This window comes from Moschus berezovskii, chromosome 15 (genome assembly GCF_049115385.1).
Source record: "Moschus berezovskii isolate FMDL1 chromosome 15, NW_MosBer_1.0, whole genome shotgun sequence".
Taxonomy (NCBI): domain Eukaryota; kingdom Metazoa; phylum Chordata; class Mammalia; order Artiodactyla; family Moschidae; genus Moschus; species Moschus berezovskii.
In genome coordinates this window covers 49307527-49323061 of record NC_142474.1, presented here as the reverse complement: position 1 = coordinate 49323061, position 15535 = coordinate 49307527, and the positions used below count along the sequence as shown (strand labels likewise).

Genomic DNA, 15535 nt, shown 5'->3' with positions numbered 1-15535 from the left:
TGCACTGGGTCTTAGTTGTGGCATGTGGGAATTTTGCTTTGGCATGCGGACTCTTAGTTGCAGCATCCTGGATCTAGTCCCCAACCAGGAATCAAACCTGGGCCTCCTGCATTGGGAGCATGGTGTCTTAGCTACTGAACCACCAGGGAAGTCCCCAAAGGCTGAATTTAAGTAGACCAGTATTGAAGACACCCCAATGGCAACCCACTCCAGTGTTCTTGCCTGGAGAATCCCAGGGACGGGGAGCCTGGTGGGCTTCCGTCATGGGGTCACACAGAGTCGGACACGACTGAAGTGACTTAGCAGCAGCATCTCTTCTTATTAAACATTAAGCACCTGCTGAGGTGCCCTCACTTTGGAAGACTGGCCTGATTTACCAAAGTGAGCAGGCACACACCCTGTGACCCAACAATTCCGCTCCTGCAGGTGCCTGCCCAGTAGGCATGCATCCACGGTCCCCAGAAGCCATACGCTGGAGTGTCCATAGCAGCACTGTTTGCAATAGCCCCAAACTGGAAAGTTTACAGATGTTGAAATGTGGTATATTTATACAATGCAATGGTGTCCAGCAAAGAGAAGAAATGACTTAAAACTGCAATGATGTAGATAAATCTACATTAGGTGAAGCTAGAACAGCTGGACACAAAACTGTTCTGTGAGATTCCACTTATGCTGGGTTGGCCAAAACATTTGTTCAGGCTTTCCCATTACTTCGTATGGAAAAACCTGAAGGAATGTTTTGGCCAACCCTATATAAAGGCCCAAAAGGCTAAACATACCTGTTGGAAATCCTGTCCATGGGTGTCCCTGGGGAGCAGTGACAGGTAGGGGTCAGCTGGGGGTTTCAGGGATGCTGGTGAAGTTCTGTTTCCTGATCTACATGGTGGTTACATGCGTATGTTCAGTTGAAAATTCATTGAGTGTGATAATCTTTTTTGCATTTTTGTGTATGTCTCTTCCACTTTAAAGTTTTTTTAAGGGCAATGAAACAGACTCACTTTTTTAAAAATTTTTAATAGGTTATTTAATAGGTAATTTTAAAATTTTTAATAGGTAATTTTTAATAGGTTACAGCTGCAGTATCAAATTTTAATTGTATATATGTATAAATACAGTTATAGACCATAAATATACAAGTCAAAACATTCTCCTCTAGGCAGATGCTGCCCCCCTTCTCCTGCAAAAGTCTTTGCAACTAAATAAACTAACAGCTTTAAGTAATACTGAAGAAAAAAACATGCTGAGGTAATTTTTCATCTAAAGTGACTACAGCCTATATTAAAACATTCTTCCCGTAAGAGTTCAAGTAGTTATGAAACCCTTGCCTCAAAATTCCAAAATGCAACTTTATAATCAAACGAAACAAAAATAGTTTAATGATAAATAAGTAAAATAAATAAGATCATTCCTGCTGAAATTCAATCATGACAGTATTATTTCTTTTTTATATATTTGTGGAGTTTTGTTGATAGCCTGGCCTTTTAATAATTGAAAACAGAATTCATGAAGCCTGTCTCAGAATGTACCTATTACTCTAACACTATAGATAGATAGATAATATATATATAACAGATGAAGTTATGCCTGTGTATGTAAATGGGATTTTCATTCTGGATGAGCAATCTGTTCCTTTTGAAAAATACATGTATGTATCTCAATTATGAAAACATGCTTAATCTCTCTTAAAAGATCACTCTTATACAATATACACTGAGTATAAGAAAGGACATTTTACAGATTTTAGAAACTTCTTTAAAAATATTCATTTTCTTATCAACAGTTATATTAGAATATTCGTCTTACCAAGTTTTAATTACAGCAGTTAAAAAAATCTATCGCTTTTTAAATGATTCCGAGTTATGCAAAATCCCCATGCTTCTTTTTCTTTTCTGCAAGAATTTCACTGGCACCAAGTAACACTTCAAATTTTTTCAAAGTATATCACTTCCCAGGTTAAGGCTCATGGGAACACACTTAGTGAAAGGCCTTATGAACAGAAACAACAATAATGCATCTTACCTCAAAGGAAACTTTCAAATTAGTTTATATTTTGTAGTGACCTATGAAATTAACATTCACTATCACATTCAGTGTTCTCAAAAAAAAATTTTACTCTTAACAAAATAATATATATAAACCAAAGATTACACACTGTTCTGGCATTGTCACCCAGAAGTAGAAACAGAGTATATTCTGTTTCTCAGCCGCTGACCTTAGTCTATAATCATTTGTCAGCTCCTCTTACACTGGGCAGCAACCTTCAGCAGAAATGCTAGAACAAGTCTCTAAACAAAACCAAAATGTATAAAGAATTGATTCCCTATGTTCAAAGCTCCTCCATTCTTGTTTTAAAATAAACAAAGTGGATTTTTAATGTTCTCAAATCCCAAACAACAACTTCTGGCAAACCTCCGACAGAAATTCACGTGTGATGTATCCATCTTCGTTTCCAAGAGCATTCAAAAGCAACTGAGAGTTCCTTCACGCTCTTCTCCATTACAAGGCAGTCTCTCCTCTAATTGATGAAATTTGCACCTACTGGGGAACCTTCCTTTGAAAGGAGTCTCCTCATTCGAAAGCTTCTTAAGTCAAGTGCCTGAGCGGAGGAGTTTGGATATCAGATTCACAAGTTTCTGCCGGAAATTCAGTTTGTCTCCAATTCTCCTCCACTGAATGGCGCACTCAACTTCAGGATCTGCCGGGACCCGCGTGGGGCTCGGCTGGGCGCTCCTACGAGCCCTTCTTCCAGGCATCTCTGCAGACGGCCGCCGGCAGACCCGGCAACTCAGGGATGCGACTCGAGCACCGCCGGTCTGCAGGACGCAGGCCGCGAGCGGGGCGAACGGGCCGGAGCCGACGGTCCGCACGGAGCCGGAGAAAGCGAACCGCGCGCCTGCGGGGACCTCGCCGTTCTCAGACTCACTTTTGATTTAACAAAAAACAAAATAGAAAATAATGACACTATCATCTCAGTCTCTCTTTTCGTCATGAGGGCCTCGTTTGTGCCTCCATAAAGGCTGACCCAGAGCATCTATTATTAAAGGATAAAAAGGAAGTAATATAGTAGTTAGTTGAAGGTTGCATTTAGAAAGAGATGTGTCCAAGTTAAAAAAAAATATGGAGACATTTTTTAAAGCTCTTAGAGCCAGAAAGTGCTGTTTTTCAGTTTTATCTCAAAGACATGGCAAATAGCTTTGTGGGTTGTTTTCCTTGCAGTCCTTATATTTAATTTTTAAGCTGTGTGTTTTCTTCAAAAGAGAAACATGTAAGATGATTAACATCCCCAAACAGTTCATAAGGATGCAGGCTAAAGAATAAGACCCCTTTCCTTGCGGCAGTTACCATTAATGGGTTCTTACACGTCCTTCCAGAGAATTTCTATGGACATGTGTCTGTATAGTGGAATATTTTTTACAAATGGGAACATAATATATGCATTTCTGCATCTTGCCTACTTCAATCTAACATTTTATTTTGGAGGCATTCCTGTCATGAAAGAGTTAATTCTTTCTTTATTAATTACTATTGATTTTTTGTAGAATAGATGGTTAGTGCTTATTTAAATGCATTGTTAGAATGTGAACTGTGAGACTAGAGACTGTTTTATGACAAGGAAGACTGAAAATAATGACCCAAAATCTAGGTACCATAGAAATTCCATGTATAACAGATGGGAAATTACCTTCTGTGGGTCAATCATGAACAATTCTTTCATTGGGTGCCTCTACTCTAAATGAAAGTAGTATTTTATTATTTTGTCCTTTATTTTCTTATTTTGAATTTTTTCACCTTATGTAGACATTAATGTAAAGGCAGATCCCAAGTAAACATTATCTTTACTCAGGAGTACAATTTCATAATACATCGGAGTATCCTTGAGGACATTTGTTTGCCTTCTGGTTTGTAAGTTGATCTATATTATGTATATTTTTCATTATCCTGGGGTTGTTGAGGATATTTCTTGTGCTTTTGTGTTCTAGATCCCAGTAGACCAATTTAAGCCATCTGACGTGGAAATCCAGGCTTGCTTCCGGCATGAGAACATAGCCGAGTTATATGGCGCCGTTCTATGGGGTGAAACTGTCCATCTCTTTATGGAAGCAGGCGAAGGAGGATCTGTCCTGGAGAAACTGGAGAGCTGTGGGCCCATGAGAGAATTTGAGATTATTTGGGTGACAAAACATGTTCTCAAGGGACTTGATTTTCTGCACTCAAAGAAAGTGATCCACCATGACATTAAACGTGAGTTATCTTTGGATATGTCCCTTTTTGGCTTAAACAGATTAGTTGGATTTTAGGCAGATGGGCTCTTCTGTTCAATATGAAGGTCCTTGATGGCATGAGGACTGCCCGTGGGTCAGGAATATCCCCTGGAGAAGGAAATGGCAACCCACTCTAGTATTCTTGCCTGGAAAATTCCATGGACAGAGGAGCCTGGCAGTCCATGGGGTTGCAAAGAGTCATACACAACTGAGCAACTAAGCATGAGCACGACTGCTTTCTAAGAGTAAGAGATTGTGGGGAAATACATAAGAGAGATCCACTATGAATCCTTAATATCTAAGCATAAATTGGGCTAGCAAAACTTGTACTGAGAAAAGTTGGGTATTTTACTTTCTAGTTTCAGAAAGTGGCTTGATAATAGTACACAGTATATAAAATATAAAAAATATTTTCCACCTTTATTGAGAAATAATTGACAATATAACATATGTTTAAGATGTACAATGTAGTAATTTGATACATATATATATTGCAAAATGATTATCATGATAAGGTTAGTTAACACATCATCCATCTCATATATTTATAATTTTTTTGTGTGGTGAGAACTTTTAAAATCTGCAACTTACAAAAATACCATACAGTATTGGAAAATACCCTGATGCTGGGAAGGATTGAATGCAAAAGGGGAAGGGGGTGGCAGAGAATGAAGTGGTTAGATAGCATCACTGACTCAGTGGACATGAATTTGAACAACTTCCAGGAGATAGTGGAGGACAGAGGAGCTTGGAGAGCTGCAGTCCATGGGGTCACAAAGAGTCAGACACCACTTAGCAACTGAACAACAACAATTATTAACTATAGTCACCATGCTATACATTACTTCTGGACATATAGTCCCGGAAGTTTTTTATCTTGTTACTGGAAATTTGTGCCTTTTTACCACCATCCCAAATTCTCTTTGCTGCCTGCCCTGGCAACCACTTTATTCTGTGTTTCTGTTTGCTTGCTTTTTTCTTTTTTGGACTCCTCATAAAAGTTCTGACTCTTTGAGACCCCATGGGCTGTAGCCTACCAGGCTCCTCCACCCATGGGATTTTCCAGGCAAGAATACTGGAATGGGTTGCCATTTCCTTCTCCAGAAGATCTTCCTGACCCAGGGATTGAACCCAGGTCTCCCACATTGTAGGCAAATGTTTTACCATCTGAGCCACCAGGGAAGTCAGACTGTATGATATTTGTCTTTCCCTGTCTGACTTATTTAGCCATCAGGGTTCATCCATGTTGTCAAAAATAGCAGGATTTCATTCTTTTTTTTATGGCTGTATAATATCCCATTATATTAATATATATCAGACAACTTATATGTGTATAGATATGTCACAAAATTTGCATATGTATAGATCTTCTTTATCCATTGGTCCATTGATAGATGCTTAGCTTGTTTCCATGTCTTGGCTATTGTAATTTGAGGATTATTAATGACTACCTTCATTTACATCCACTTTGACTGAATTGACAAATCTGAAGTGATTTTTACCTAAACTCACACCCACATTCACCTTTCCCTTTTGTATATAATGCACTGATTTCAAAGGAAGCATTTCAAGGTATCTTTATTTGCAGCACAATTTAAATAATGTTTCCATTTTGTTTATGGATAGATACACAATCTTTTACTAAAATTTCTCCTCTCTCTCTAGCTAGCAACATTGTTTTCATGTCCACAAAAGCTGTTTTGGTGGATTTTGGTCTAAGTGTCCAAATGACAGAAGAGATCTATTTTCCTAAGGACCTCCGTGGAACAGAGGTAATTATGTTCATCCGAAAATGGGCAATAGCTTTTTTTTTTTTTTTTTAATATTTATTTTTGTTTGGCTGTCCTTGGGTCTTAATTATGGCATTCGGGGTCTTTCGTTGTGATGCATGGGCTTCTCCCAAGTTGTGGTGCTCGGACTCCAGAGCCAGTGGGCTCAGTAGTTGTGGCACATGGCTTAGTTCCCCAGCCAGGGGTCAAACCCACATCCCCTGCATTGCACGGCTGATTATTAACCACTGGACCACTAGCGCAGTCTGGCAATATCTTATCAACAGTAAAAATAAGGTGTTCTATCATTACTGCAGAAAGGACAAAGAAGGGGAAGAAATCCATTACAGTAAATCATTATTATCATGGGAACGTTTTTAGTGAGCATTCACTCTGTGTCGTGTGCTCATTTTAACACTTTATTTGGATTATATTATTTTATCCTCACAATACTATTATCATAGGGAAATACTATTATTATCATTTTAAAATAAGAAAATAATCGTGAAGAGGTTAAGATAAAGTGCCCAAAGTTATTCAGCTACTGACAGATCAGGGAATCGAATCTACTTTTTTCTGAGTCTATAGTCTAAGGTTTAACTGCTGTGTAACTAATATGTACGTTTTCAGTATAACGGTATTACTGCTTTGGTTCAGTTATAGCCATAATCATCATGATCATTAAAAACAGCATTTATTGAGATCTGATATTTTAGGCCTCTGTTTAATCTTTGGACTCTTAAAAGAAATCTCATTTATTGGAGCATGAATTAATCTTATTTGAAGGTATAAGCTTACTGTAATATTCAACTCATTTGTGAAACAAAAACAACAAAAACAAAACTTTCCTGAATCTAAATGAGATTCAGAGAAATGCATTCATGAGCTCAAATAATATATTTAGCATTCACATTATTAGGCTGCATAGTTGATTCATGTAATGAGTGTCTGTTGGACATCTGAGTGTTCAGGCTGCTGTGTATGCAAGGGTTGGAACCCAAGACAAAGCAACAAGGACTCCATTCTGGAGTTAGGACCTATTTTAAATTTACCTGGGTTATTAATAAATGGCCAGCTGTTTAGTTCACAGTCAGTTATGATGGGTGTGGGGTTGGTTGCATCTGGGAAGGCACATGAGGGTAGAATGTGCCTTCCTGGCCCATCTCCATGACGATGAGGGGTTTAGCTATCAGAGCCCCTCGCCCCATGCCCTTCTCTGTTGAAAGTGCCCTCAGAAAGTGAAGAGGGGGCAGCTGGTGAATCTTTGCCTCAAGATTACCAGGTCAGTCCCAGCATTAATCAAAAGATAACCTTTATTTTAGCTGGTAAATGTGTTGCATTGAACTCAGTTGCAGTGCAGGGGTTTCCCCAATGGCTCAGCGGTAAAGAATCTGCCTGCAATGCAGGAGATGCAGGAGATGTGGATTCGACCCCCAGGTTGGGAAGATCCCCTGGAGGAGGAAATGGCAACCCATTCCAGTATTCTTGCCTGAAAAATCCCATGGACAGGAGCATGGTGGGCTATAGTCCAAAGTGTTGCAAAGAGTCAGACATGACTAAGTGACAGAGTACATGTATGCACGCAGTTGCAAAAAGAATTGTCTGCATTTTAGGCTGGGAATCTGTAAGCCTTTTTTTGTTTTTTTATAATCCCTTTTTCCCCCCTCAAACTTTAACCTTTTTAATTTGTATTGGGGCATAGCCAATTAATAATGCTGTGGCAGTTTCAGGTAGATAGTGAAGGGACTCAGCCATACATATACGTGTATCCGTTCTCCCCTAAACCCTCCTCCCATCCAGGTTGTGTAAGCCTTTTCTTAACTCTCTTAAAGCAGACTTTCTTGGGCAGTAGAAGAGATCTTTGGTTTTGCTTTTATTAGTGAATTTATTCTGGAAAATATTTGGGAGAGGATCCTGGAGAGTTGTCTTCGAGCAAAATAATATTCAGGAAACTAGACCTTTTATTTTAAGCATGTTTTAGTCTCCAGATCTTGGGAATACTTCCCCAAAGCACAAAATCTAATAAGACTTAACACTTCTGACATGATTTCTTTGGAAATACTTCAGCATGTTTTGGCAGTTGTCAGACGTTCAGATATGTGACACTCTACCCTTTTTCCTGGAGCCAGTTTGAGAAACAAACTATGGTATTAAAGATGGAAAATACCTTTCTCTTCCCGGCAGGATGATCAAATTGGACATTTTGCAATAACTGGAGAAAGACATCTCCTTTCTGGGATTTTCTATCAGAAGAGTGTGTGTTTGAGTATGAGACAGCAACACAGTGTCTATTCCTGAATAGGAGTTTGGATTGAAGTATTTTCACCAAATGTTAATTGCTTTCTATGAAGTGCTAAACTGGCTTTGGCATTCCTAGCTGTAAAGACTCTTCTGCACCACCCGCGTTTGTTTACTGTGTGTCTGGCACTTGTGATTGTAGTGTGGTAGGAAACGTGCTGATGAGTTGAGGGGTAGAGGTCACTTCTCAGAAAGCTTGTTTTGACCCCTCATCCTTAAAGCATAAGAAGGTATCATTAATCAGGGTCAGCCGTGCAGATTCACCTTCCATTAGAACTTGATCATTTGGTTGGATGAGATGAATTCTGAACCCCACAGCCACGCTTCCAAATACAGATGCTGATCACCCACGGCCTTCCTATTCAGGGCATGATCTTGTAACTGTGCCATGCAATGCACATATAGGGTTCATCCAGCCTATTTTTAAACTATTGTTTTGGAATTCTCTGGTATACAGAAAGAAGAAATAATGAATGTGAAAAAGTAATTAGAGTTCCCTTGATAGCTGTTCCTTTTGTAAAGTTCTTTTATAAGGTCACATGTCATCAAGTACGTGGGGACATACAAACACATACACACACACACAGAGTCTCCTTCTCTTTGTAATAAATGTGTTGGGAGGTAAAGGCTTTGACACCCCCCCCCAACCCCCACCCCACTGAGCTGTATGCTCCTGGGTCCCTGCCTAAGGGTGCACAACCCCCAGAGAGCCTGGCTTGGGTTCCTCCCAGGCCTGTTTCAGGAAGTGCCCTTGACCCCATGCCCTGCTACTGTGGCTCCCTAGAGCTTAAGGAGTCGGGAACTGGGAGCCATGGGGCTCTGGGCAAGGGATCTGCCCCCACCACATGCCACCCCACAACCCCTCCAGGGCCCCAAGCAAGCACACAGCTGCTGCTGGTGACACCAGAAATAACACTTTGCCTAATCCTTGCTTAGGGGAGTCCTCCGGGGTCAGGGGGAGGGGAGGCAAGCACCTCTGTTAACAGCTTTCCTGACCACTGAGTGTGTTGCTCAACTTTGCGATTTTATTTAGTAAGAAAGTCCAAGGAGAGAGAGAAAAAAACAAAACAAAACTAGTAAAGGCACCAAGCCCAGGCAGCCCGGAAGTGTGTTGTAGGAAGTACTTGAGGCAAGTGAGGTGGGGAAACTGGGCAATTTCCCCAGTTTTTGTAAGCCAGTTCTTTCTTTCTTTACTCTGAAATGTATTCTGGGAATACTCACCCCCCTCTCCATGTTCATCCAAAGTTGTTAAAGCTAAATATTGACGGTGAGGGTAGGACCTGCACTGTGCCTGTACCAGCCATAAAGGCAGGTCACTGGTGTTTGCTCTTTTTCTCCTTTAGAAACACACACTGCTTAGGGAAACCATTTCTGCAATGAGCCCTCCTTTTCCAGCATTGGCTCATAAAACAAACTTACACAATGTGAACATGGCCTGCCTTTAATATTTAGTTGCTGGGCTCCCTGGTAGGTAGAAATGAGAAGTGGTTCATAGGAATGACCCATTAGGATCACTTCTCCAATATCACACTTTATTTATTTATTGTTGGCTGCTCTGGGTCTTTGTCGCTGCGCAGGGGCTTTCTCTGGTTGCAGCGTGTGGGCTTCTCATTGCAGTGGCTTCTCTCTTATGGGACACAGGCTCTAGGGTGCATGGGCTTTTCAGTAGTTGCAGCATGTGGCTCTGTAGTTACAGCTCACAGATCCAGTTGCTCTGAAGCATGTGGAATCTTCCGGGACTGGGGATCAAACCCGTGTCCCTTGCATTGGCTGGCAGATTCTTATCCATTGTACCACCAGGGAAGTCCTCCCGTGTTACCCTTTAAATTCTTCTCTTCTGTGTAGTCAGTGTTGATATTCTGGGACCTCTGCTGCTTTTGATGACTGAAGATAATTATCGGTTTGGCGTTTTAATGCCAAACATGAAATGAAGACGTGTATTTTAGTGTCCACTGAAACACAAAAGGAATTGGTGTTTTAGTAGGAACAGGAAACATCGACCCTTGCTTTGCAGAACTTTGAGTGGGAGTGCCAGATGTGTTCTCAGCTGTGGATGGTTTTCTGCCTGGTCTGCCTTGTGTTCAGTCTGTGGGGAGAGGTGCTGTGAGGCTGCAGGGTGAAGCTGCCTGAGTCCCCACGGGTCAGTGCCACTCCTTTGCTGAAGGGAACACAACAGTGACATGCTGTTCTCAAGGGATGAAGTGTGCAGTGGATACAGCGAGGGGCATGTGCCAGCTTCCAGAACTGGGTTAGGGAAATGGTCCCTAGACCCATGAGGGGGTCAGACTGACCTTCCTGCTTCTCTTTCAGATTTACATGAGTCCGGAGGTGATCCTCTGCAGGGGCCATTCGACCAAAGCAGACATCTACAGCCTGGGGGCCACTCTTATCCACATGCAGACAGGCACCCCGCCCTGGGTGAAGCGTTACCCGCGCTCCGCCTACCCCTCCTACCTGTACATAGTAAGTGGGGGCGGTGGGGGGAGGGTGGGGTTGGAGCATCTCACCTGCTCAGGAGAGCTGCTCTCTCTCTGATCGCACACACATCTGATGGGATGATGGTGAAGTAGACCATCCTCTATGGTAACACCAGTATGTGCTCAGTATACTAACCATGGTATGCTGACCATATACTAGGCTTCGTATAACCCTAACTCTCCCACACGGAGGGATCACCCTATGGAAACCCATCCAGCTGTGCCCAGGCAGAAATTATACGCTATGCTGTTATACACGATGTCACTGAAAAGCATCAGAGTAGCATAAATTATTGAACTGAAGAAGTTGTATATGTTCTTTGAACAGTTTCCAGAAAGACAGTATTAGATTCTAGATCCCCAGGGCAGCCTGGCACATAGTGAAACACACAGCGCCGCCCCCCGACACCCCCAACTCATCCTCCTCCTTTGACTATTGAGAAATTGAGAGGCAGGAGCTTCCCTGTTTCTGCACAGGGACCTTTGGGCATTGCTCCTATGGAAAGCTGTGTATTCAGACCTTGAGAGTTTATCTCTGACTGCATTTAACCAAAAGATGGGTTTCACTCAGTGGCCTTAGGAAATGTTACTGAAGGGTGTGAGCTGTATTCACTTCAAAACACAAGACTTTCCGGTCTTAACTAGAATACCTGTCCTGTCGAGGGTATATTTTCATGCCATTGATGCTAAGAGAGCTGATTTGTTCACAGATCCACAAGCAGGCGCCTCCTTTGGAAGATATCGCTGAAGACTGCAGTCCTGGTATGAGAGAGCTGATTGAGGCTGCCCTGGAGAGGAACCCCAATCACCGGCCTAGGGCAGCAGACCTACTGAAACACGAGGCGCTGAACCCCCCCAGGGAGGATCAACCCCGCTGTCAGAGTCTGGACTCTGCCCTCTTTGAGCGGAAGCGGCTGCTGAGCCGGAAGGAGTTGGAGCTTCCTGAGAACATTGCTGGTATGGACACCTGTGGTGTGCAGTGCCCTGGCTTCCTTTCCTTTTCTTTCTCCATCTACCTTCTAATAGAACTCAGGAGCACGCCTGGAAAAACAAATAGAATTAGCAGATGCAAGCTAGTATAAGTAGGATGGGTAACAACAAGATCCTACTACATAGCACAGGAACCTATACTCAATATCCTGTGATAAAGCATAATGGAAAAGAATATGAAAAAGTATATATACATATAATATCTTTCATATTCTTTTATATATAACTGAGTTACTTTTCTGTACAGCAGAAATTAATATAACATTGTCAATCAACTTGACTTAAGTAAAATTTAAAAAAAAACTGAAGTGACTTCCTGTATGCTATAAGTTGTTGGAGAGATTTCAGCAAGAATGTTAGCAAAAGCATATACAAAAAAAAAAGAAAGAAAAAATTAGCTGGGAATTCCTTGGCAGTCCAGTGGTCAAGATTCCATGCTTCCACTGCAGGGGGCATGAATTTGATGCCTGATAGGGGAACTAGGATCTTGCATGCCATGGGGTGTGGCCAAAAAAAAAAGTCACAATTTAAAAAAAAATTTGGCTAATTTACCAGCAAGCCTAACTGGTTTCCAGTGCAGATGGAAGTAATGCTATCTTTGAGAATTACCCCTGCCTTGCTTTCTTTTGCAACAGAGAAGAGTATTTGCTTTTAAAAATAGATCAAGCATGACAGTTTTGCTGTTGGCAAAGAGTGGAACTCTGTATAATGCAGTTATGGTAAACTATGCCAGCTGTTGGTTAGAAAAATCACAGCACTGATAAAATATTGAATTTGAAGGCAACCTGCATTTCTGTCTTCCTCTGCTCAAAAATCTCTCTTCCAGCTGTGAAACCTTCCCATTTAGGAAAACGATACACATTCCAGGACCACTGGATATGCATGGAGAAGGGTTTCTATTTTTATTATGAAATCTTTGATGTTCTAACTCTATCTGGGTCCAAACCCAGATGTCAAGCCTGGAATGCTTGTTTGCATTTCTCGGCTTCTTGTCTGACTTTCCTGCATTTGAAAAGAATCATCTGGGATGTTGGAAAATGGGCCAGGATTTCCAGCTAATTTCTTGCAGTTGTTGACTTTTTTGAATTCTTTTGTCTGTGCTGTATCCCATAAACTAGCCCATTGTGTTCAACTCTGTGGCTTTTAAAAAAAATTTTGGCTGCACCCTGAGGCATGTGGGATCTTAGTTCCCCAACTAGGGATCGAACCCACAGCCCCTGAACTGGCAGGCAGTCTCAACCACTGGACCACTGGGGAAGCCCCCAATTCTACGGCTTTTTAATAATAATTCAACAGAGTTTGAATGCTGTTCCATTAGGCCCAGAGTTTGTTGTTTTTGTTAAGTTGAGGGAACAGGCATCTGTTATTGAACTTGTCCTCTGATCACTTTTTTTTTTTCAATATTTCCTTTTTTAGACTCTTCATGCACTGGGAGCACTGAGGAATCAGAGATGCTGAAGAGGCAACGTTCTCTCTACATAGACCTTGGGGCCCTTGCTGGCTATTTCAACCTTGTCCGGGGTCCGCCAACCCTAGAGTATGGCTGATGGCTGGTGGCGTTTGCCCTGAATTAGGACTCAACATTCGTAGATCTCTGGGAAGCTGATTCTGCTGACTCTGCACAGGGTCTCTGTCGAGGGAATTGTATTTTTATTGTCTGGGCTCCTCCGACTCATGAATGTGACTCCATGTGGCTCCTGTGTGTTGATGTGTGAAGCTACCCTTGGCCTGCTAGGCTGGAAAGTTCTCATTTCTCAGGTGGTATGCCTGACTCTAAGGAAGCTGAAAGTTCATGGAAGGATCATTTCTCAGTGACTGATTCCATTCACTGTGCACTTTGCTCAAAATTTTAAGAATACCAATCACAAGAATAATATATTAGCCTACAATGACTGTTCTTGGTTCTATTAATAATTTAACTAAGGGAACTTCTTTTAACTCAGTGTATATATGGTGTGTATTGGTATATATTGTATGATAACTCTTCAAGCCTTTGTCTGTAAATGCTGATAGAAATCAAAGTCTTTATATTTGGGGTAAATAGAACAACTTGAATATTATAGCGATAAGCTGAACTAGTGTCTTAAAAATGGCTAACCGATGAATTGGGAGCCATGTGACAGCTGCCACTAGTGACAGGTTTGGTTCAGTTCCTATGGAAACATTTTGTACTGTACATGCTATGCTTCAGACATTTGAAACATGATGTTTTGAATGTGGATAAAACTGTGTTAAACCACATAATGTCTGTACATCCCAAAGGATGAGAATGTGACCTTTAAGAAAAATGGAACAATTATGAATTCTTAATGATGCTACTTTTATAATTCTTACTTTTCTATTTTCTTGAAAGCATTTGTGTATTAAAATAGCATACTGTGTATGTTTTATATCAAATGCCTTCATGAATCTTTCATACATATGTATTTTTAACACTGTAATGTATGTGAGTATTCCTCCTTCAAGTATGTTTTTACATCATGCAAATGAAAATGATACTTTTATCCAACATGACCCGTCAAATCAGCTGAATAAATTCAGTATTTTGCCTGGAGTCTTGTAAAGAGTGTGATTCTCCACTGGCCCAGGGATGGGTTTTAGGGGTTGGAATAGAACTTGGAGGAGAATGTGTGCCATGAGGAGGCCTAAAGTGCCCGAGAGCTTGGTGAGCTTTGCATGCTGTGTGTATGCACCTCTGCTCTTGCTGCTGTGAGAAGCCATTGTTGTCATCTGGATTGTGTACTTTCAGTACATTGTGGTTGGGAAATAATTCTCAGCTGCTGGTTTAGGCTAAGTGTGGTTCGACTTTGCATCTTATTTTTATACATTATGAAGGACTGATGCTAAAGCTGAAACTGCAATACTTTGACCACCTCATGCGACGAGTTGACTCACTGGAAAAGACTCTGATGCTGGGAAAGGTTGGGGGCGGGAGGAGACGGGGACGACCGAGAATGAGACGGCTGGATAGCATCACTGACTCTGTGGGCATGAGTTTGAGTGAACTCCGGGTGTTGGTGATGGACAGGGAGGCCTGGCGTGCTGTGATTCATGGGGTCGTGGAGAGTCGGACACGACTGAGCGACTGAACTGAACCACCTCTGAATACCTGCTTGCATTCTCCATGTCAGTCATCGTCACGTTCATAACCAACTTGCCTTTGTAAAAGGTAGATTTCAATCATGTCTACAAACTCTGATGAACACTGTTGAATGGGGGTCTGATCCATCACTCACCGAGTGAATGGTGGTAAACACTTGTACCAGTGTTATAGAAACATGTCCTCCCTGTAGTTTGCAACACTGCACTTGTGAAAGAGGCACTGTTACCTCTGCTTTGTTTTTGTTTCTTCAGAAGAAGAAACTGAAGCAGAGTGAGGTTAGCTAACTTAATGCTGAAGATCTCAAAGCCTGCCAGGAAAGAGATGGGAGATATCTGCATGTGGGCCTTTCTGGATCACATGCTTAATCTCCTCCTGATTGTTCTTGTGATAATGATAGACCAACAGAAGTGACAGAATACTCAGTGTCCCTAAGATTCTGGTCTCCGAATAAGGGCAGAGGTGGATTTACCACGAAGCTGATGTAGCTTCGGCCTCAGGGCTCCTTGCTTGTGGGGATCCCTCCATGGCCCTATGCCAACTTCTGTACCCTCCCAGGCTGGGCCCAACACACCTGGACTTGCATACAGCTGTCAAGGTGCACAACGTCTTTTTTAATTTGGCTGCACTGGATCTTAG

General features: G+C 41.7%; 1 protein-coding gene and 1 pseudogene across 2 annotated transcripts in view; one reads left to right on the top strand and one right to left on the bottom strand.

Moving 5' to 3' along the window:
- Positions 1 to 14365, top strand: part of MAP3K8 (mitogen-activated protein kinase kinase kinase 8) — a 28158-nt gene extending 13793 nt beyond the window's left edge. For both annotated transcript variants that reach the window (XM_055430043.2, XM_055430051.2), the window contains exons 4-8: positions 3981 to 4242; positions 5928 to 6034; positions 10640 to 10792; positions 11517 to 11763; positions 13213 to 14365. In XM_055430043.2, coding sequence (XP_055286018.1) covers positions 3981 to 4242; positions 5928 to 6034; positions 10640 to 10792; positions 11517 to 11763; positions 13213 to 13343 — 900 coding nt within the window. In that variant the 3' untranslated portion in view covers positions 13344 to 14365. The remainder of the gene's footprint in view (positions 1 to 3980; positions 4243 to 5927; positions 6035 to 10639; positions 10793 to 11516; positions 11764 to 13212) is intronic.
- Positions 2328 to 2753, bottom strand: LOC148775440 (phorbol-12-myristate-13-acetate-induced protein 1 pseudogene; annotated as a pseudogene).
- Positions 14366 to 15535: the final 1170 nt, after the last annotated feature.